Source organism: Vipera berus (genome assembly GCF_964194415.1).
Source record: "Vipera berus genome assembly, chromosome: 6".
Classification (NCBI taxonomy): Eukaryota; Metazoa; Chordata; class Lepidosauria; order Squamata; family Viperidae; genus Vipera; species Vipera berus.
In genome coordinates, this window is record NC_138208.1 from 14,064,939 (window position 1) to 14,088,628 (window position 23,690).

Sequence of the window (23,690 nt, forward strand, 5' to 3'; positions counted from 1 at the left end):
ATAAAGATCAAACAGGATAGTTTGACTGCAACATGTGGATGTATGAATTGAAGAACACTAAGATAGCTTAGCACTGGGTGCAGGGAAATGGATAAGACTCTCCCTGGCCAAATTCCAGTCAAGATTGGCATTCTGATATGCAGCAAGCCCAGAGAAGGAGCTAGAATTCGTACATGCCTAAAGATTACACTCAGGAGAGGGAACCTTTGCCACTGAAGTTTTCCTAGCAATCATTACAAATAATTTCTCAGCGATGATCAAATTTTGATTTTCAGTCGTAGACTTATTTGACAATGTATGGTAATTTGAACAACTTATCTTTTTCTGCTTGTAATTTGCTATCAGATAACATTGGGATATTTTTTCTCAACATTACTAAAGGATAAAGTAAAGGTAAAGGTAAAGGTTCCCCCGCACATGCGTGCTAGTCATTTCCAACTCTAGGGGCCGGTGCTCATCTCCGTTTCAAAGCCGAAGAGCCAGCGCTTGTCCGAGGACGTCTCCGTGGTCATGTGGCCGGCATGACTAGATGCCAAAGGCGCACGGAACGCTGTTACCTTCCCACCGTAGTGGTCCCTATTTTTCTACTTGCATTTTTACGTGCTTTCGAACTGCTAGGTTGGCAGAAGCTGGGACAAGTAACAGGCGCTCACTCTGTTACGCGGCACTTGGGATTCGACCCGCCAAGTTAGGACAAGCTCAACGTCCTAACCCACTGAGCCACCACATCCCTTACTAAAGGATAAAGAGCCACAAATAAAATGGAATAGTTCTTTGCAAATTCTGTGGAAATGGATATGGCACACAGTAGAGTCCAACATTCTGAGTTGTGCCCCAAGTATTTGGTGAGATGATTGCCCTATGCATCATCTTTAAAAGGGGTTTCTAAAGTTACGAAGAAGAAATAATTTTGTTCTGGGTCACTGAGGTAGCAAATATTTTTTCAACATTCACAAGCTCCCTCCCTCCCCAACTGTTATGCATCCAAGCTTTTCCTTAATTTGCAGTCTTGTCACCTTTAACTTGACCTGTGATCTCATCAATTCTGTAAGTTAGTACACACAGAGAGAGACCTGTAAAAATAAATTCAAGCAGAGGTGCTAAATAGCTTTGTGAGATCAAAACCAAGTTTCGTAAGTAGCTGGCTAGCAAAGGCTGCATAGCAGGACAAGAAAAAACTAAAAATGTGGCATTCACAGTGGGACTTTTGTCATTTTTGTTTTAAAGAAACACATACTTTTTGGTATCAGTCTGATAGTTAAGTCAGTCTTTTTGCAATGTTCGTGGACTCGGTAATAATATACAGTACTTTCCACACATAAGGCTGCAGATTCAATATGTTAGACTGAGTCTCCAGTAAAACACAGGGGATAGGATGCAGCAGATGTTTGCCAGAATCAGAGAGCAAAAAGATTTTTGACAATCACAATAGAAAATAAAAGCTACATAAATAAATAATATGAGCAGATTCGAAGTATCTTTATATAGTCCTATGTTGAGTGGAAGATAAATTTCATGTGCTGCAAAATGAGAGCAGATAGGCATAGATTATTATCTGGGCTGCAAAGTGGAGAATTACGAGATAGCGGCTGTGAATTCAAGTTCTGCATCTCCATACAGCATTAACCTTGGAACTCTCAAGCTTCCTCCTTCTGTTATATTTTCAAGATTGTTGTTGTTGTTAGCTGCGAAGTCGTGTCCGACCCATCGTGACCCCATGGACAATGTTCCTCCAGGCCTTCCTGTCCTCTACCATCTTCCGGAGTCCATTTAAGCTCAGGCCTACTGCTTCAGTGACTCCATCCAGCCACCTCATTCTCTGTCGTCTCCTTCTTCTCTTGCCCTCAACCTTTCCCAGCATTAGGCTCTTCTCCAGTGAGTCCTTCTCATTAGGTGGCCAAAGTATTTTGAGTTTTAGCTTCAGAATCTAGCCTTCTAAAGAGCAGTCAGGGTTGATCTCCTCTAGGAGTGACCGGTTTCATCGCCTTGCAGTCCAAGGGACTCGCAGGAGTCTTCTCCAGCACCATAGTTCAAAGGCCTCAATTCTTTGGCGCTCAGCCTTTCTTATGGTCCAACTTTCACTGCCATACATTGCAACTGGGAAGACCATAGCCTTGACTACATTGACTATTTTGACTATTTTCAAGATGGACAGTGTTTAATATTTATTTGTTTTGTATATGTATGGGTGTGGGTCTATACATATGTTGTATATAGTATGTTAGGTGTGTGTCATGTATGTGTTCACTTTGAGAGCGGGCAATTAAATTTCATTTTTGATGTGTGCCATTGTGCCCACAGTAAAAAAAAATGACAATAAAAGTTATCATCTTATCTTAGTGTCATCTAATGATCATCTTGGTTGGGGCAGCCCAGATAGGATGTGACTCAGAAAGGGGAACAACCCCCCCTCCCCTCTTTTCTCAGGTCACTTTGCAAAACATTTCACTCATCTCTTTTCATAGTTTTCAGCTGCTTTCGTCATGTACTCAAATCCTATTGGCCATACAGTGTTACAGCGTCATTCTCCTGATGCAGTCCGAAATTAGATTATTGGGATTCATCCAAGAACAGAGGAAACAGCAAGTAAGAGAAACAATGGGGCTGAGAAAAAAAGTGAATATTTGCATAATATAAATTATTTAGAAGGCAGAATGTCTACCTCAGTGAAATGTTATTTCTTCCACTAAGGTCCGGGATACTTGCAGGACCATCTGCTGCCGGGAACAAATTCCCATCGTCCAGTACGCTCACACAGAGAAGGCCTCCTCAGGGTACCGTCAGCTAGGCAATGTCGGCTGGCGACCCCCAGGGGGAGGGCCTTCTCTGTGGGAGCACCAACCCTATGGAATCAGCTCCCCCCTGAGCTTCGGATAGCCCAAAACCTCCAATCCTTTCGCCGCGGCCTCAAAACACACCTGTTCCACCAAGCTGACCTAGACTGACAGGCATCTTAATTAATTTATATTTAGTATTTTTAATTCATTTTTAAATTCTCTAATTTTTTATTGCACTGATGTTCTCAATTTCATTTATCTTGATTTATGCACTTATTATATGTTTTATTGTGAGCCGCCCTGAGTCCTTCAGGAGATAGGGCGGGATATAAATCCCATCAATAAATAAATAAATAAATAAAAGCACAGGTCTAGCCCCCAACCCATCTATTTTGCAATCTAAGTATGCAGTATTTACTCATTCCTTAAAGGAATTCCCTTTTTTGTGGGTGTCTCACATTTTCAGGGTAAAATATTTACTTCTTGGGGTGAGAGGCAAAATTTAAAGAAAAAGCTTTATGCTGATTCATTTTCTGCCTTTCAAAGCTTCAGGTATAAATTGCTCGAGTTATTTTATAAAGAGTTCCCTACATTTGAGATTCACATCAAACCAGATTTCTGAGAATGCTTAGCATTATTAGGAATAAGACAATATTGACAGCAAAACATACAGTATATGGAGTCTCATTTATATCAGAGCTCAGATTAAATGTAATTTTTCTTCTTCTGCCATTCTTCACTTTGTAATCTGATTTTTCATGTATGTAGGAGTAGCAATTGGGATCCCATAGAACGTTCCTCTCAGAGTAAATGTGTATATCTGTGGTTTTATTTTCCATCAAGTTGAGTTAACTCTTGGTGACTCCATGGATATCTCCATGTACTGCCACAGTACAACTGCACGCAACAGTATGTACCTAAGCTGTTTTCATGATCTTCTTTTGTGATTTTTTAATTTTTTTATTTTCCGGTCTATTCTGTAGTCCTGGTAGTAGTTCACCCAAATGTAGTCAGGACTGCTTACCTTCTTCTGCCTGTTATGAGATAAGTAGGTAGGGGGAGAGAGAGAGTGAGAGAAGCTGTTATAGAATATGTTTGACAAATATATTCTCTTTTACTTCTCTTTCCTCCTTTTAGATGGGATGAGTTGGGCTTTTTATGTACGGTATATTTTCCTTAAAAGAAAACTTTGAAGCTTTATCTCTTAGTGATGCCCTGCAATTCAAGAATATCTGATTGCTGTTCTATTGCGATAGAGATTGACTGGAGCACGCAGCCCATTTCAAGCAAATACCATTTGCAGATTTTACCAGCTCCCCCAAACTACTGTTAATATTCCTGTCCTTTCTTGGAATGGGGGAAAAGTAGCCAGCCTACTGAAAATCTTCGGCCCAAAGTGATGGAAAATTCCTCCTAAGCACATCCATTGTGAGTGGAAGATAAAACGTATGCAGAAATTCAAACCTTCTTTCCATCCCCAGACACATATGGAAATTTTGGCAAGAAATATATCAAGATTTACAAATCCTATAGAAGTATTTCTATATCTCCAAGGAATATTAATTATTGTGATCTTTTGCACAGTCAGCCAGATGTTCAGACTGGATTTGGCATTTTTTTCTGCCTATCGAGTCCTTTCCAAGGACCTGGGATAGCCAGAATGTTTGATGGTGTTATAGATCTTGTTGCTGGATGTAAGCTATTCTGAAAAAATTGACTGATGGTGAGTTTGTCAATGTCGATGGTGTTCATGTGGTGCTCCAGTTGTTTTGGGATTGTATCCAAGGCATCTATGACTATTGGTACTACCTTTGCTTTCTTTTGCCACAGTCGTTCTATTTCTATTTGCAGGTCTTTGTATTTTGTTATCTTCTCCAGTTCCATCTCTTCTATTCTGCTGTCTCCAAGTACTGCTATGTCCACTATCCAGATTTTTTTATTGACAGTTGTTAAGTGGCAGGTGCCTGTCTGTTTGAATTCTAAAATCCCAGAATACTTTAGCTTCTTCATTTTCTATTACTTTCTCTATTTTACGGTCCCACTATTTCTTGCTTGCAGGCAATAGGTATTTTTTTACAAATAATAATAATAATAATAATAATAATAATAATAATAATAATAATAATAATAATAATAATAATTATTATTATTATTATTATTATTATTATTATTATTATTATTATTATTATTATTATTATTTGGAAGGGACCTTGGAGGTCATCTAGTCCAACCCCCTGCTAAGACAGGAAACCCTATACCATTTCAGGCAAATGGCTGTCCAGTCTCTTCTTAAAAGCTTCCAGTGTTGGAGCATTCACCACCTCTGGAGGCAGGTTGTTCCACTGGTTAATTGTTCTAACTGTCAGGAAGTTTCTCCTTAGTTCTCTCTCTTCTTTGTGGGAGCCCCTGAGATATTGGAACACTGCTATCATGTCACCCCTCACCCTTCTCTTCCTTAAACTACACATACCCAATTCCAGCAACCGTTCCCTATATGTTTTTGGTCTCTTGGTCTCTTGATCACTCAGCAGTGAGACATTGGTGAAGTGGGCACAGCAGCGCCTGCATTTTCTGTGTTGCATGAGAAAAGCACATCTTCCTTCCCCTGTCCTGACCACTTTCTACAGAGGGATGTCATATTGCATTACTGTCTGATTTGGAAGCATTACTGCTTCGGACAGGAAGGCAGTGCAGAGAGTGGTGAGGATGGCAGAAAAGATCATTGGCAGATCCCTCCCTCCCATCCAGGACATAGCACAGAAGCGTTGCTTGAGCAGGGTCCGCAGGATTGTCTGGGATGCTACACAGCCTCTTCATGACCTGTTTTGCTTATTACCTTATGGGGGGAGGCTTCATGGTATCTGAAGCAGAACATCCAGATTCAGCCACAGTTTTGTTCCATATAGCATCTTGTGATACACACACGCACACATACACACACGTATATACGGGATATTTGTGTGTGTGTGTGTTATATATGTGTATGGGTAGATATATACTTTCTTTTGAGAGCAGACAACAGAATTTCATTGTTAATGTGGGCCAGTGTGCTCATAGTAAAAAATGACAATAAAAGTTATCTTCCAATGTACCATTGTTGCTACTTTGTAATGCTGTTGTCGGTAATCAGTCTGTGTGATCCTTGTTTCTAAGTGGTATTTCTTGATTAGGTGTTTTTTGGTCTTTTCTTTTCTTTCATTGGTTCTAGCTTACTTGCATCTAATCTCAGTTTGCTAATATGATTTTCTAGCCTGATCTTCCATTTTGTTTTTTTCTCTTCTTCGTTGATTTTTGCATCTCAACTTTACAATTATAACTGCAGTTCTTTTAAAGATTAGTTGGTTTGTTTCTTATATTTGGTTTTACAGTATTAGCATCTTTTAATTCTTGGGCTAGCTGTTTCTTTGAACAAGCTTCAGTGCGGGCAGTCTTATTCAGTGGTTTTTGTGCTGTTCTGGATACTCAGTTATTATGTGTTTCAGTTCTTCTATTTCTTCTTCTATTTCTTTAATTAAAGGGCTTTGTTCTTTCTTAAACAGAGGAAAGGGTCCTGGTTCCAAATAAAACAATTCTATATTCCAAATAAAACAATTCTATAGACCAAATCTATAACTCCCTCTTGTTTGCCCTTATACTTTGAGTTATTTTTGGCAATGCCTTGATTTCTATGGTCAGGGTAGACCTTTGCAATTCTTCCAATTCTGTTTGGATGAATATTCTATTTCATATTAAATCGACTTTAATCTGCTAGCCTCTGTTCTGTTGTTTCTGATTTGGAATATTGTTCTTTCCAGAACTGGTGCATTCATCTCAAATATCCTCTTCTTGTTGTTATTTCAGATCATTATTTCTTTGTTTTCAATCACTGTATATATGCAGTGGATAAACGCCTTTCCTTCCAGTAGTTCTGCAGCTGCTGGCTCTGTTTGCTGAGCCAATAGTCCTGAGTTCTGTAGCCCATTTTTCAGTTGTCCAGGAACTCCAACACCTGGGACGGTCCTTGTTGACTCAGGCCATGACCAAGCAGGTATGAGTTTCTGTAATTTACATCTTACCATATTTTTTATGGGAGAGGCACCCTTTGACTTCTAATGAGACCTATCCAGTATGGTTGAACTCAGGCATAGCTCTCATCTTCCTCAGAGCACACAAGCCCTACAATCATGCCTTGGTAGTGCCTCACTTGGGGTCTATTATTACTATTATTATTGTTATTGTTATTATTATTGTTATTAAGCTTTTATTCATAAAACATGAAACTCAGTCAACTGAACACTCAAACTGACTGGCACTAATGGTTGACACAGGTTGCTGCCAGCATCCTAGGTATCAACCAGGTATCAACCTTAAAATGTAAGATGTTCCGAGTAGCGCAGTTTTTTGTAGCTTTGCTGGAGTTATTGCAGGAAGCTGCAATTTCTTGATGTATTTTCCAAAGTTTTTGGACATAATTCCCAGTGCCCCGATTACAATGGGTATCATTGTTACACGTTTAATCCATAATCACGTAGTTTCGATGACCAAGTCGCGGTATTTCGTAATTTTTCCCAGTTCTTTTTCTTCAACTCTGGCATCTCCTGGTACAGCGATATCAATCAACTGTACGCCTCGGTTCTCTACAACTGCAATATCTGGTGTGTTGTGTACCAAATGGCAATCTGTCTGTATTCGAAAGTCCCACAAGATCTTCACCTTGTCATTCTCAACAACTTTTTCCACCCTATGTTCCCACGACTTTTCGTTCACAGGCAAGCCCAGTGGATTAGTTTAGCAAGTCAGTCACATCTAGCTTTGTAATCAGTTTGCACGATTTTGCTGCACTCACATATTAAATGTGAAACAGTTTCAATTTTGTCGTTGCAAAGCTGGCAATTTGGATTGTCAGTAGATATTTGTATCTTCGCTTTCATGGAATTAGATGATGATGATGATGATGATGATGATGATGATGATGATGATGATGATGATGATATCTTGCCTTATAATATAAAATATTTTATATAAAACTCAGGGTAATAAAGATAGCTAATGCTCCTGCCTCCTATTTTTCCCACAACAAAAATCCTGCAAGTTGGGTTGGGCTGAATAGGATGATTAGACCAATAACACCCAGCCGGATTTCATGCTTAAGGAAGGCATGAACTAAGTCTTCTGGTTTCAAGATCAACACTTAATCACAACATCAAACTAGTTCTCAGGAATGTTCTCTCTGGCATATTAAGTTACAGTGAATATGATTTTTAAAAAACTTTTTATCATATCATTTAAGTGTTGAAGTATTAAAATGCAGTATAACCTAATCCTGGTAATGGAAGAGTGCATTAAAACAAAAATTAGTGAATATTCATTCAATGAATATAAATAGTGATGTCCTTGGGAGTACAAGGAAGATTCTGAGTACTATTTTCTATATTATGAAAGGAGACAGAAAATCTTTATGACTGCTGAGAATTTACAATTGTTCAGATGGTTCTTAGAACATCTTCATTTTTTTCTCTTTTTTCCCCAGAGGGTATGAACTGCATGAACAAAGATCATGGGTGTGAACATATCTGCCGGGAGACACCCAAAGGTGGGGTTGCCTGTGAATGTAGGCCTGGCTTTGAACTTGCCAAAAACCAGAAGGATTGCAAATGTAGGTAGATGTATGCAAAATTTCAATTGTCCAATATGCTTTATTTTCTATAGTGCTGTTATTATCTAACATTGGGAAAGCAGTTTGATTTCATTGACTAGAGCTTTTTTGCTGAAGGGAGGGGTTTTTTGTAAGAAACAATAGAAATTGTATCATTTAGTAGGTTTAACAGATTAATTTTCCAACTGTTGCTGTGAAGTTAAAATGGTAGTTGAAAATTATAATACCCAACCCTAGATAATCTTCTCTGTTGTATTTGCTGCTTCCTGAGCCAGTTTAATTATCATTATCTGTCCCCAACAATGTAAAGTTAGAACTGCCAATTCTTTAACTGGTGTGGGCCTTCACATATATTAAGTTCTTCCCAAAAACCTAGGATGTCATAATGTATTGGTGTAGTTAGTATATGTTCAAATCCAAGCATTGTGGCCCTTTGCAACTGATGGATGGAAATTTTGCCAATACACAGATTTTCTAAGTGCCAACCAGGATTTTGGCCACCACAGCTGATTTATGCCATAATCTTTCCATTTTGATTTTCAGAGCTTGATATTTTGTAACCTTCTCATATATATATTTTGTTCTATTCTACTATCCCTGATATTGCCAGTCCAATTACCTGTACTTTCTTTTTTTTCAAACACAGTTATATCTTATTGTGTTATTATTACGTGTGAGTAATCTAGTTAGATTCATAGTCTAAGACTAGTGGAAACTTTATAATTGAATAATTATTCAATAATATTTATTTCTAATATTTATACACTGCCCATCTAATCTAAGGGACTCTGGGCAATTTACAAAATTAATTCCTTACTCCATAGTATGTTCCTTCTACTTTTCTTGAGTTGTTTCAAAACACAATGTGGCCCCCAGCATCCCCAATGAGTGAACATGATTTTGTTGCTTTACTGACTCTCAGATTTTAAACTGACTGATGGTTAAAGCACAAGAAATAATTTTTGAGTACAACAGTCCATAGTGAAAGCCAGTGTAGTGCAGTGGTCAAGGCATCAGGATAGAAACCGGGAGTCAGCGAGTTCTAGTTCTGCTTTAGGCATGAAGCCAGCTGGGTGACCTTGTGTTTATCACTCTCATAGGGCTAGGAAGGATGCAGTGATAACCTGTTTCCCAAACATTTTGCCAAGAAAGTTGCTGGGACTACTACAGGCAGTTTTCGAGAGTCAAAAACTGATTAAAAGCATGCACCTACACACAAACACGCAAATGGGCGCATGCATATAAACACACACAGAGAGAGGCACATAAAGAAACAGTCCATGATGTCACTGGCAGCATACTACTACATTTTTTAGGGCAGTTTTGTAAGAATCAAGGAATCTTAAATGACATATTTTTAATTTTAATATTTTAGAGACTCTTTCAAAAACTTTCTGAGGCTGTTTCATTTACAGTTAATATAACAGATTTCTCAGAGATGAAATATCCTATCATTTTGAACTTCTTTGAATAGTGAATATATTTATGATATAAATCTATCCCATTCAAAATAAAATTATTCTTTATATCAAAATTGACCTAGATAGATATTGGAGTAATGTGGATAAATAGGTTTCATATCTGATTCCAAAGGGAAAGCAATCACGATCCTGAGAAGACTCAATAGTTGACTCACAGACAACTCTTGGGTTTGTGCTCTGATATGCCATAATAAATACAGTATATGCCTATATAGGAAAAACATAAAATATTTTATTTTATAATGACAAACTTTAAGCTGAGATATGCTATGCCATCTGATCCCTAATTTGGAGCCTTTAGATTTACAAGTGATAAATCTAACAGTTTTTATACTTGTGTGGGGAAAGTGTCTATTTTGAAATTCTGAAGGAACAGGAAGACAGTTCTGATTTTTTGGGTGGAGAGAACTGGAAATCTATTAAACGAGTTTTAAATATGTATAAATAAGGAGGTCTTCAACACTTAATATAAAAGCTATTTATGACCCAGATTCAAAGTTCTAATGTCTGTCCCCCCCCCATGATTATATGACCACATTTTAAATGCTTGGCAACTGGCCTGCATTTACCCACCATTTTGCAACGTCCCACAGTCACATCGCCATGATTTGCACTGTTATTGCCTTTATTTCCGGTTTCTGGTAAAAAAAAATGCCTCATACCCGAACAATGGGTTTCTTTAATGATCAGCGTAGTCACTTAGTGACTGTGACATTCACTTTATGGCTGCCATAGAAAAGGTCATAAAATCAAGTAGGTCAGGTGGTGACCCGCTTTACATCCACCATGACAAAATTGCAGGCTCAATTACAGTCATAAGTCATAGTCTAAGGTATCATGGTCCATAAATTAGGCTCAGACTTAATGAACGGTATTATACCCTAACTACACCAAATAAAAGTGTCTCTTAATGAAATCTCCTAACTTTGACAATTTTCAAATTGAAATCTACACTGAAAGTTGGCACAATTGGAAAGCGCCATTCTAGACCAGGGGTGTCAAATTGGCGGCCCATGGGCTGGATGTGTCACATGCACACCACGCCCATCCCAGCTCCACAAAGGCAAAAACCGTCACGATACGTCACGATACATGACGCGATTGAGTTTGCCACCCATGCTCTAGACCGGGCATGTAAAACTGCCAGCCTGCGGGCTGGATGCATCACGCCGAAACCGCACCCACCCCATTGCCGGCAAAGGGGCAAAAGTCGTGATACGTCGCACAACATCACATGACGTCACGAGTTTGATATGCCTGCTCTAGACAATGGAAAACAAGGAGCCTCCTATTTGGCTGAAATAATTAAGGTGAGGAACAGATGGCTGACATGTGCCTTGATCTGCTGAATTTTTTTTCCTCTGAAAATTGCATACTGTATTGTTTCTAATTTCCTGATAAGACCAGCAGAGCTGAACATGTATTTGATTTCAAAAATATGCTTATAAAGGTTCAAGAAAAGGTCCTGACTTCTTGACCTCCAAAGACATTCATTCAGATATTTAGCTTCTTCCTTGGTAGCGTTGCTTCAGAACTTGTTCATGGTTTCTTACTCAACTTCTGCAACAAAGAAGCATTGCTTGCTTGCTTTATTGATGAGTGTGAACAAGAGTGTGAAGAATCACAAGTGGACTCAGAAAATTGGAGTAAAGCAAGCAGGCATTAAATGCTTTTGCCTTTGAAATTGCCCAGTCTGTTAAAACAATTGTACATCGTATTCTTTTTTTGATTTTTAAGCAAGAAAGCAAGCGAGCGGAAGTTTTGGAGTTGGGAAAAACAGGAGTTTGCTAGCTGCAACACATTTGAAAATAGAAATGCCAGGAACAAAATAATGCCGAGACAGAGCAGAGACAATTGGTACATATTAATTGTTTCATTGCTCACAGCAACTTCATAGTTTCACCAAAATGATTTCATTTTGACAGAAGAACAGTTGGATAACATACTATAAACTATTAGTGTAGAAGTTACCACTGAGTGAGAAAAAGTAACCTAGTGGCATTAGAAAATACTTTCAAGTGATAGAATCAGTTCTGTTTCCCCTTAGCAGCTCATTCATCAAACATATTTCCAAAAAAGGAAAGGGACAAAATCATATTTTTTTCCCTTTTTGGTGAGGTGCGGCAAGGGAATAAGCGTTGATTTGTGGGCTTCTGGAAGGCTGCTTTAGAACAAAATATTGAAACTAGGAATACAATGCCTATAAGATGAACCAAAGTAAATTTTGATGCACACATAGCAAAATAAAATTTAATATGCAAGTATGCATAGCATATAGCTTATGAATAGATTTTAAAAGAATCATAATTGAAAGCTAGTATATTTTACAAAGGGACGCAGTGGCTCAGTGGGTTAGGACGCTGAGCTTGTCGATCAGAAGGTTGGCAGTTTGGTGGGTCAAATCCCGAGTGCCGTGTAACAGAGTGAGCGCCTGTTACTTGTCCCAGCTTCTGCCAACCTAGCAGTTCGAAAGCACATAAAAAATGCAAGTAGAAAAATAGGGACCACTACGGTGGGAAGGTAACAGCGTTCCGTGCGCCTTTGGAGTCTAGTCATGCCAGCCACATGACCACGGAGACGTCCTCGGACAAGCGCTGGCTCTTCGGCTTTGAAACAGAGATGAGCACCGGCCCCTAGAGTCGGAAACGACTAGCACGCATGTGCGGGGGAACCTTTACCTTTACCTTATATTTTACAAAACAATTGTATATGTATTTTGCACTTAGGGAACATGGTATGGCTAGCAGAGGTTTGATTCCCCTTGAAATTAAGGGAAGAAAAACACCCTGCACAGTTTTAAATGAACTTGTACATGAACCTATAGAGATAGACTGATGGAAATATGTCACTCGTAGAAGAAAAAACAACAACCAAGAACAATGCCCTTGCTATCTAGTCTAGTGCAGCCCCAATGGAGCTGAGCAACTGATTTCATAGCCTCCCCCTGGAAGAAAACCTTCAGACACCTGGAGAAGGGACATCATCAAGTACTTCTGTGATAAGAAGAAAAGTTGTCCACACTTCCCTAGGGGAAGTGTTGTTGTTAGTGTTGCTGATAGGAGACTCACTTCTCAGGGGAACAGAATCAGCTGTCTATAGACTGGACCATCAATCTAGGGAGGTATATTGTCTCCCTGGAGCAAAAATCAACCTTACTAAGATAATTACTCTCTCTTTCTTCTCCTTCATTTGGGTACAAATGACACAGCAATGAATCTGAAACAATATCAAGAGACTTAAGAGCAGCTCAGCAGTAAAGTTAAGGAGTTAGGAACACAAGTAGTGTTCTCATCTGTGCTTCCAACAAGGTCTTAAGATGAAAACCTTAAAGGGGGAAACAACTTAAGAAGCATAGGCAACTCTAAAAACAGCACAATAACATTGAAAAAGAATAAGAAATCTAACATGAAACCAACATGGTTACACAAAGATCTATCTGATAAACTGAAAGACAAAAAGGATAAGTATAAAAAATGGAGAGGGACACATAAATAAGGCAGAATACCAGCATATAGCCCGAATCTGCAAAGATGTCAAAAAAACTAAGGCTCAGAATGAAGTAAAACGTGCAACAAATGTCAAAAGTAATTTTTTAAAAAGTTTCAACATATAAAAAATAAGAAAAAAATCAAATAAACAATCAGTTCGCCAATAGAAGAAAATGGCAAAGAAGTGACAGGTAGAGCTTCTTAATTCTTTCTTTGCATCTGTCTTCACATAAAAAGAAAAATAGCCCAGACAGAACAGAACATAAAAGACAGTCTAGGAAGTCAAATTAAAATAGGCAAGAAAATAATAAGAGAACTCCTGTCTACTCTAGACAAGTTCAAATCACCAGGATCTGATGGATTACATCACAAAGTTTTGAAGGAGCTGGCAAATGTATCTCCTAACCACTGAACCATATGTTTCAAAGTTCCTGGAGCACCAGAGGACTGGAAAAGAGCTGATGTGGTTCTCAGATTCAAAAAAGGGAAAAAACAGATCCAGGAAATTACAGACCAATCAGCCTGACATTAATACCTGGGAAGATCCATGGATACATGGATTTCAGTAAGGCTTTTAACAAAGTAGACCACAATCTACTTCTTGGTAAGCTAGAAAATGTGGGATAGACAGCATCATCACCAGAGGAATTTGTAACAGGCTGAGAAACCACACTCAGTGTGTAGTCCTTAATGGAGTTACATCTACATGGAGGGAAGTAAGCAGTGGGGAACCCCAATGTTCTGTCTTAGGCCCAGTACTCTTCAATATCTTCATAAATGATTTAGATGAGAAGGGGAACTCATCAGATTTGCTGATGACACCAAGCTGGTAGGAATAGCCCGCTACTCAGAAAATAGGCCTAAGATCCAGATGGATCTTGATGGACTTGAACACTGTGCCCTATGAAATTCAATGTAGAAAAAAGGAAGGTTTTACACTTGAGTAAGAAAAACTAAATGTACAGGTACAGATTATATGAAACTTGGCTAAACAGCAATAACTGCAAGAGGGATCTTGGTGTCCTTGTGGACAATCACTTAAATATGAGCCAGCCGCCGCCAAAAAAGCCAATGCAATCCTAGGCTGCATTAACAGAGGGATAGAATCAAAATCATGTGAAGTGTTAGTACTGCTTCATAATGCCTTGATAAGACCACACTTGGAATATTGCATCCAGTTTTGGTCACCATAGTATAAAAAAGGATGTTGAGACTTTGGAAAGAGTGCAAAAAAAGCAACAAAGATGATTAGGGGGCTGGAAGCTAAAACATGAAAAAGGGTTGCAGGAATTGAGAATGTCTAGTCTAGTGAAAAGAAGGAATAGGGGTGACATGATAGCAGTATTTGAGGGGCTGCCACAAAGAAGAGGTGGCCAACCTATTTTCCAAAGCACCAGTAGGCAAGATAAGAAGCAATGGATAGAAACTAACCAAGGAGAGAAGCAACCTAGAACTAAGGAGAAATTTCCTGACAGTGAGGACAATAAACCAATGAAAAGACCTATCTTTAGAAGTTGTTGGTGATCCATTACTGGAGGCCTTTAAAAAGACACTGGACATCCATTTTTCTGAAATAGTATAGGGTCTCTTGCTTGAGTAGGGGATTGGACTAGAAGACCTCCAAGGTCCCTTCCAACTGTTATTTTATTATTCTGAGTGGCTTTAGAGAAAGCAAAAGAGAACTGGCATTTACATGCAGTCTGGGTTGCTGAAGCAGATGACCAAATTAATAATAATAATAATAATAATAATAATAATAATAATAATAATAATAATAATAATAATAATAATAATAATAATAGTTGGAAGGGACCTTGGAGGTCATCTAATCCAACCCCCTGCTCAGGCAGGAAACCTTATACCATTTCAGGCAAATGGCTGTCCAGTCTCTTCTTAAAAACCTCCAGTGTTGGAGCATTCACCACCTCTGGAGGCAGGTTGTTCCACTGGTTAATTGTTCTAACTGTCAGGAAGTTTCTCCTTAGTTCTAGGTTGCTTCTCTCCTTGACTAGTTTCCATCCGTTGCTTCTTGTCCTGCTTTCAGGTGCTTTGGAGAATAGCTTGACTCCCTCTTCTTTGTGGTAGCCCCTGAGATATTGGAATTTTCTAAACAAAATCCTCCATTATGTGAATATAAGACCTTTGTTAATGGCCATGGCCGCCTCAGTCATTTTAGATCCTTTTGAGAAGTTCCATTGTAAAATAGTGCTAGTGTGCCCTGATAAAACTAGACATTTTTAATTCTGTACCATTAAAAAAAATATACAGTAAGCAAGCATTGATATTTTATATAATGTGAGATTTTTAAAAAGCTTACTACATTATCTACTTGTAGCTCTGAGATGGGAACTCTCTCAAGGCAAAAGGTTGGAACTTTGACTTTATATAGCCAAATACACAAATTAATATAAGTTGTGACTCTCAGTGTACCAGTGATTTTGCTACGATTTTGGGTGCCATGGTTGTTACCATAGCAGGAATACTCAAAGGGAATTTTGTCTTAGGCAAACTTTTGCCCATTCAAAGTTGCTAAGTGATCTTCTCTATTCTCCTGTCATTGAACTTCCATCACGTCCAGCTCCATCAAATAGGAGATATCTGGATCTGAAAGTGAAATCGCAGGCAAGAAAACTGGAGGATTGCAGAATTTAAAAAAATATTTTAAAGTTTGCTTTAGCATCATAGAACATAGAATAATAGGGCTGGAAGGGACCTCAGAGGTCTTGGAGGTCCAGCTCTCTGCTCAAGAAGCTGACCTTATATCATTCTTCACAAATTGATTTTTAAAATCATTATCATTATAAGAATGAAAGGTTTAAAAACACTCAATTATTTTTACATGTTTGGGTAATTAAAGAAGTGAAAAGAAGACGTATATTTGAGATTTTTCTGCTGCTTGGTTTGGGAGTGTGCAGTTTTTGGATGAACTGGGCTAAAAAATTATGTCCTTCCTAGTAGAATAAAACATATTGCTGGTGCAAAACTTGCAAATGTTGTAGCCTAGAACTGTGTTGGCTTTTTTGGTAGCTGGAGCAACACTCATACTTAAGCAGAGATCCACCAGGATACCTAGATTCTTCTCACTGTTACTATGGTTACGCCAGGTACTCCCTATTCTATATCTACAGTATGCATTCAGGGGTTTTCTGCCTAAGTGTACAACCTTACTTTTCTCACCACTAAAACTGCATATTGTTGCACAATGCTCACATCTGTCAAGATCCTTCTGAATCTTGAATCTATCTTCCAAACAGTTTGCAATTCCCGCCAACATGGTGCTGTCTGCAAATTCAGTGAGTTCCCCTCATCTAGATTAGTTATGAAGATATTGAGGAGTACAGGACCCAAGACTTTGAGGTACTCCACCGTATGCTTCCCTCTATGTAGATGTAGCTCCATTGAGGACTACATGCTGAGTGTGGTTTCTCAGCCTGTTACAAATTCCTCTGGTGATGATGCTGTCTATCCCACATTTTCTAGCTTACCAAGAAGTAGATTGTGGTCTACTTTGTTAAAAGCCTTACTGAAATCCATGTATCCATGGATCTTCCCAGGTATTAATGTCAGGCTGATTGGTCTGTAATTTCCTGGATCTGTTTTTTCCCTTTTTTGAATCTGAGAACCACATCAGCTCTTTTCCAGTCCTCTGGTGCTCCAGGAACTTTGAAATGCTGAGTGCAGTTGATCAGCTAACTGCGAATCCATCTAATGATGGTACAGTCTATGCCACATTGTTCTATCTTATCAAGAAGTAGGCTATTGTCTCCTTTGTCAAATGCCTTAGTATACTATATCCAATATAGTATAATGTCCCATCCACAGCATTTCCCTGATGCACTAATTTAGTCACTTTATCAAAGAGGACAATAAGGTTTATCTGGCTTATTTGTTTTTAATAAACCCATGCTAGCTTCCAGTAATTGCCTTGTTCATTAGTAAATGTTCACAAATCCACTGCTTGATTACCTTTTCCAGGATTTTTTCCAGACTTTTTTTAATAATCTGATGAGGGAGAGTCTTTTCATTCAGGATGGCTAAGTTTGAGCTGGCTGTTTACATGATAGCCTTCTAAATTTTTATCAGACCAAGAACCCATACATGATCATGAAGTATATTTCTATGACAACAGAAATATATGAATTTGGGATATGTACGGTGAGTAGATAATGGATATCACACAACCCCTAACTATGCTTACAGTTCTAAAGTTGAGGGAAGCAAGAGAAGAAGACAAGATGGATAATTAGATTTCCAGGATTTTCCCAGGTATTGATATCAATCTGACTGGTCTATAGTTTCCTGGATCCTCTTTTTTTACCCTTTTTGAAGATTGGATCTGCATCAGCTGTTTTCCAGTCTTCTGGCAGTCTCACCATGCTCCAGGAACTCTGAGATATTTCATTCAGTGGTGCTGAGGCCACATCTGCCAGCTCCTTCAATATCCTGAAATGTAACCCTCTGACACCAGAGATTTGAACCTGTCCAAAGCAGATAGGTGTTCTATTATCAATTCCGTGCCTATTTGGATCTGCATTATGTTCTGTCTTTTCTTTTGTATAAGGGATGGTGCAGTTTTGCTTTCTCCCTGCTGCCTGTCATCTTTTTGCCATCTTCTCCCATTAGTGGACCTATTGTTTCCTTGACTTTCTTTTTGTTCCTTACGTATTGGAAGAAAGTTATTTTTGGCATTTGTTGCTCATCTTAGTACATTACTTTCTTATTTAGCATCTATTTTATTGTAATACTTTCTTACTTACATTAATACTTAGGTGAGGCAGTTATGCAATCACTGTGTCTAGTTAAAAATATCCTGTTAAAAGCCATTTATTTATTTATTTGCAAAACCTCTGTACCACCCCCAATCTCACAGCATTAGCTTACTTTTCTTACGTATGCAGCCTTTTTTGTCCAAAGCCCTTTCTCCATACTTATCAAATGTGTAGTCTGTGTCTCAACAAACTTAAACAATTAGATCACCTTCTCATAGCCTTGTGGATTGTGCCTCATATGGGTGTAAATAAAGTTTGAAACATGGGGAAGCCCCTCATTTAAAAAAGGACTGGAGTACATTCCCCAATGCCTTTACTTTTAGCGACATTTCATTGGGACTAATAACTTCTTAAACTGATGGTCTTTGGCAAGGAAGCTTGGGGGGAGACATTTATCAACCAATGTCATATTCATTGCCTTTCTAAGTTGTAAATCATGTTATGTGTCTGAAACACAGAAAGAACTAACCAGCTTTATTGTTGCTTTATTCATATATATGTACATGCATTTTTTGGGGGACATAACTAGTAACCTGTAACTATGGAAATGGAGGTTGCCAACACACATGCGATGACACAGATAGTGGTCCTGTATGCGGTTGTCATCAGAAATATGCATTGCATTCAGACGGCCGAACATGTATTGGTAAGTACCTTTCTATAATTGTGTGGGTGTCAGTTGTAGAAAAGGACATGTTAAGGAATCTTAATGTTATTTGATAAGATTGGATTGTGAATGTCAGCAAATGTAAGCCAGCAAATAAGACCATAATGATGCATTAGCTGATTAAGGATTTGTCATTTTAAACAAAAACAGCTGATTTTAAAGAGCAAGTTATGTATTTCTGACAGAAATACACACCTAGATTTTTCTCCAATTTAGCAGTGTCTGATATAAGCTTTAAATAATTCTGATGGCATTTTTACTTAATTTTTTTTAAATGGAATCTAATTATGAAAGCCAGAAAGTCCAATAATAATTCCTAATTAAATTTTACCGTGGAACATTGAACAAGATAGAAGCTCAGTTTTCATAAACCAGAGCTCATTGTGCAAACTATACAATTTATACAGAATTCTCTCTTCTTTAAATATTGATACATTAACCAAAGTTACCCTATATCAGTAGAGAAATAAATTGTCTTCTGTAAAAAAAATGTCTAACTCCATGAACAAACTTTGATCATGCAGAGCAGGGCTCTTGGTTCCAACATGGAAATATCTCAGACTGGGGTTAGTTCACAACTATTATCTTGGGTGAAATGAATAGATTTCATTTTAAAAAGTGGACAGATTAAAATTATAAGTAAAATGTAATTGCTATGCTGGGTTTAGGATATTTGGGGATTCTCCATAGTTGTATTTTTGAATAATTAAGACTAATACTAATAGGACTATTCACATAACTGCAGAGGATAATCTTAGGTTGAGAATCTGAGTATTGATGTAACTGAGGGTTTTGAGAATAAAAACAAATCACGCTTAAATTTCTATCCTGCATCTTTTATGATTTTTGTTTGGTTTGGCATACTGTTGAATCACTGAAAACTATATTTTCTCCTTCCATTTTTGCAATGTTGCTATGTAATAAGACATCATGTTACACTATTTGTTCTGATGTAAGTCGCATATTGCTGCTTGTGTGTACTTTTTTTTTACACGTCCTTCTCCACTTTCTGCGTAGAATTTTCTCTTAGATATTTTTTTGTCCAATTTTTGTTGTTTTTTTTTTAATTTTATTCCTGCTTTCTGGTGATGGTTCCTGATTGCCTGTCTTGTATGATATCTGAAGTTAATAAATTATTTCTGGAAAAAAAGAAACCTCAAAAAGGAAACGAAAATGTCAAACCAAAGCCTCTATTGCAGCCTGATCCCATCTAGAACTTGATTTCTTCCTAGAACAGAACCATTTAGCATTTCCACAGATAAATCCTGCCAGCTTCTTCCCCCTTCCTGTGATTCTTTTGCGCCTTCTTTTCTCCTTTGTCTTTTACTCTCTACGGTGATGTCTGCAATTCTGACATCACTGCACGGGTGCAAATATTCGCTAAGGCGCCGAAGTTATCTGTTTATCTAATCCATTTTGTTTTTGTTTCTTTGGCTTATTCTCTTATTTGATGTCTGCTGCATGTACAAGTTCCCCCCCTCCCCACCCTTGTGTTTTGTTTAGTTTTGGCTTTGAAATGCAGTACTCCGTTTTTTATCATTTTAATCCCGCAACCACTGCTTTGCCTACTATTTAATCATCTTTATTCTTCTCATCTCTTCTCATCCCTGCAAATGGATCATTTGGGGTGTATTTTGAAATTCTACATGAATTTGCTGTAATGCTGATTTGGAGTTTTTCCTATACCAGACATCAGAAACTACCTGCAAGGTGCCATATCACTAACACCACCATCTGCTTTGCTGCATGCTTCAAAAATTATTAGTCTCTTCCTATGACATCTTTTTTGTAGCACTGAATGTTTAGCTAGTTGTGTTCCATAGACAAGCAGGCAACCAGCACTGCCCAATTTGTTTCATTTTTAAAGTTTGTGTTTCTTTTCTTTTATATTTTATTTTTAAAAAACGCATGCATTTTTTAAAATTTCTTGTGATTTATTTACTTATTTTAAATCAACATGAGCACATTTCCATGCCCACCCATCACCGGATTCTTGTAGCTTTGTTCTGTTTTCAAAAACTAGCATTTGTCAACATGTCATACTTACCTCCCCCTCCCCTCTTTTTTAACAATGTTTACTTTAAATGTTGTTATAAATTAGGTTTCTAAATTAACACCAGTCTGGGGGCATCCTTTCATGTGTGTGTGTGTGTGTGTGTGTGTGTGTGTGTGTGTTTATTAGTGGGAGATCTTAAGTGTTGGCTGGGGAATGGCTTTGTTTTCACCCCCTTTTACCACCTCTGCACTACCTTCCTTCTTCCAACAAACCTTGGTTTCTGTCTGGGATTACAAAAGGGAGTCACATTTCTAAATGGGGTTTTTTCATGTTTTCATGCTTTAGTTGCCCAAAGCCAAGAGACTGTCTTCCACAGTGGAAAACTGGGCTTCTCATTAACCAAGTGCTCCATGTTTGTCCCCTTCCTTTGTTTTAGAGAAGGATGAGGCTGCAATTGAGAGCTCTGAGTTCAATGCCACGTCAGTAGCTGATGTGGACAAGCGGGTGAAACGGCGGCTACTTATGGGTAAAACTTTTCTTCCACTTTCTATGTTGTGCTCCCAGCTTTGTCTTTCTCTGTGGGGATGAGGGGTCTTCAGTTATTTCTATACTTAATTTGTCCATCTCTGTGCTGAAGTTCCTAATTTGTTAAGGATCTCAGGTTTTCATTGAAAAGAAATCTTTTTTTTTCCATTTTCCATCTACTTTCTCTGTATACACAATCTATTTATGACATTGCAATGTTAATGTTGAAAGTATTTGCTGCAGAGGAGAAAACATTGGCCAATAACTTACTTACCTGGCACATACTCACTTTTCACACAGCTTGTATCATTCTGTGACCACAAACCTATCAAATACATATTTGGTACCTTATGATGCAGGTGAAGTTTCGTTCTCCGAGCTCATGGGTTGGTGTACAAACGTTTTGTTATCAGGCAAGGTAACATCTTCAGGTGTGGGTATGTCAAGTGAGGGTCTTGTGGTGGATCAGGTGTGAGTCATCAGAGAGAGGCTGGTGATGGGTCTTCTGATGGGAAGGATACCCATCATCAGCCTCTCAGTGATGACCCACACCTGACCCACTGATAATTCACACCCTCCAATGACTCTGACCTAAAGTAACCTCCCCATCACAAGACCCATCACCAGCCTCAATCTGATGACTCACACCTGGCCCATCACAAGACCCTCACTTGACACACACCCCCACACCTGAAACCCTTATAAACAGAAAAACACTGACATTGACATCTCCTAAATGCCATTGAAGAGGTTACCTAGCCTGGTAATGAACCCTTTGGAAACCAACCTACAAGCTCGGAGAATGAACCTCCACCTTCATCCTATACCCGAGCTACAGATATTTGCCACTATTGCAAACATTATGATGCATTATGACATTCTTACACGATGCGTATAAAATACACATTAACGTAACCCTTGAGATTTATGTTAAAGCAGTGATATTGTAAAATAATTTTATCTCTTTTATGTGGGTCTTTATTAAAACAATGGTTTTCATTTGACTTTGGTCATAGAATAATATGTTTCCTTGAAATAATTTTGAAATTGTTGGGAAAAAATCTCCTTGCCTAGTGTAATCAATAAGCTGTTATATGCTTTTATTTCTAATCGGGATGTATATAAATATAAATATAGCCAATTGCAATAGCTGCTGTTTTTTTTTCTACTTTAAGTATTTAAGGCTGGTAAATGCAGAAAAAATCATTATTTATTGCTCTTGTGGGATTATTCCTTCCTTTTATGTAGCATTTAATTAGAATTGTAGTCATATTTAGTCATATTCGTCATTTACCTATGAACATAGGGACGCAGTGGCTCAGTGGGTTAGGACGCTGAACTTGTCGATTGGAAGGTCGGCAGTTTGGCGGGTCGAATCCCGAGTGCCGCGTAGCAGAGTGAGCGCCTGTTACTCGTCCCAGCTTCTGCCCACCTAGCAGTTCAAAAGCACGTAAAAATGCAAGTAGAAAAATAGGGACCACTACGGTGGGAAGGTAACAGCGTTCCGTGCGCCTTTGGTGTCTAGTCATGCCGGCCACATGACCACGGAGACGTCCTCGGACAAGCGCTGGCTCTTTGGATCTGAAACGGAGATGAGCACCGGCCTCTAGAGTCGGAAACGACTAGCACGCATGTGCGGGGGAACCTTTACCTTTACCTTTATATAGGTAAAAACAATTATCCAAAGTAAGACGAATGTGTTATTCACATGGATTTCAAACTTCCCATTAGCCTGTTGTCTTAACCTGTGGGTCTCTATTGTGCAGAAAGTTAAAATTCATTTAGAATACCAACCTTCCATCTAACATACAGGGTGGGAATAACGAGAGTTGCAGCTCCAAGGCAAATGGAGAAAACAGATTGTAGATAGTCATATAAACCTGGTCCATAATTCAAAAATAATATAATCGAGATTCTACAAAGCTGACACATTACCTTCATTATATATATGATCCAATAGCTGAAAATCAAGATAGCAACCAGTATCATGATCTAGGTTCCCATCATATGCAGCAACTTACTTTTTTTTACACAGAGAGATTTTTTGCAGTTGGTGATGTTTTTCCTCTTTCTTCCTCCAAAGCTTTCTTCAAGGGGTTATATAAAGACATCTATCTATCTATCTATCTATCTATCTATCTATCTATCTATCTATCTATCTATCTATCTATCTCATTTTAAATCTGCGTATCTCCCTCACAAGGGGCTCCAGATGATATACAAATCCTTCTAAGCCTCCTAGAATTACTGAGAGTGAATTGGATGGTCATATCAATTTTCTTAAATAAATAATAAAAACATAAAATTTTGGGTTTTTTCCCCTGTGACCAACAGAAGAGTATTTAAAATTTC

At 38.3% G+C, this 23,690-nt stretch overlaps 1 protein-coding gene across 1 annotated transcript in view; it reads left to right on the forward strand.

Annotated features, from left to right (window-relative positions):
* SCUBE1 (signal peptide, CUB domain and EGF like domain containing 1) overlaps positions 1-23,690 on the forward strand; it is a 234,118-nt gene that overhangs the window by 133,706 nt on the left and 76,722 nt on the right. Inside the window, exons 5-6 of the mRNA XM_081331381.1 lie at positions 8,287-8,412; positions 18,680-18,796. Coding sequence (XP_081187507.1) covers positions 8,287-8,412; positions 18,680-18,796 — 243 coding nt within the window. The remainder of the gene's footprint in view (positions 1-8,286; positions 8,413-18,679; positions 18,797-23,690) is intronic.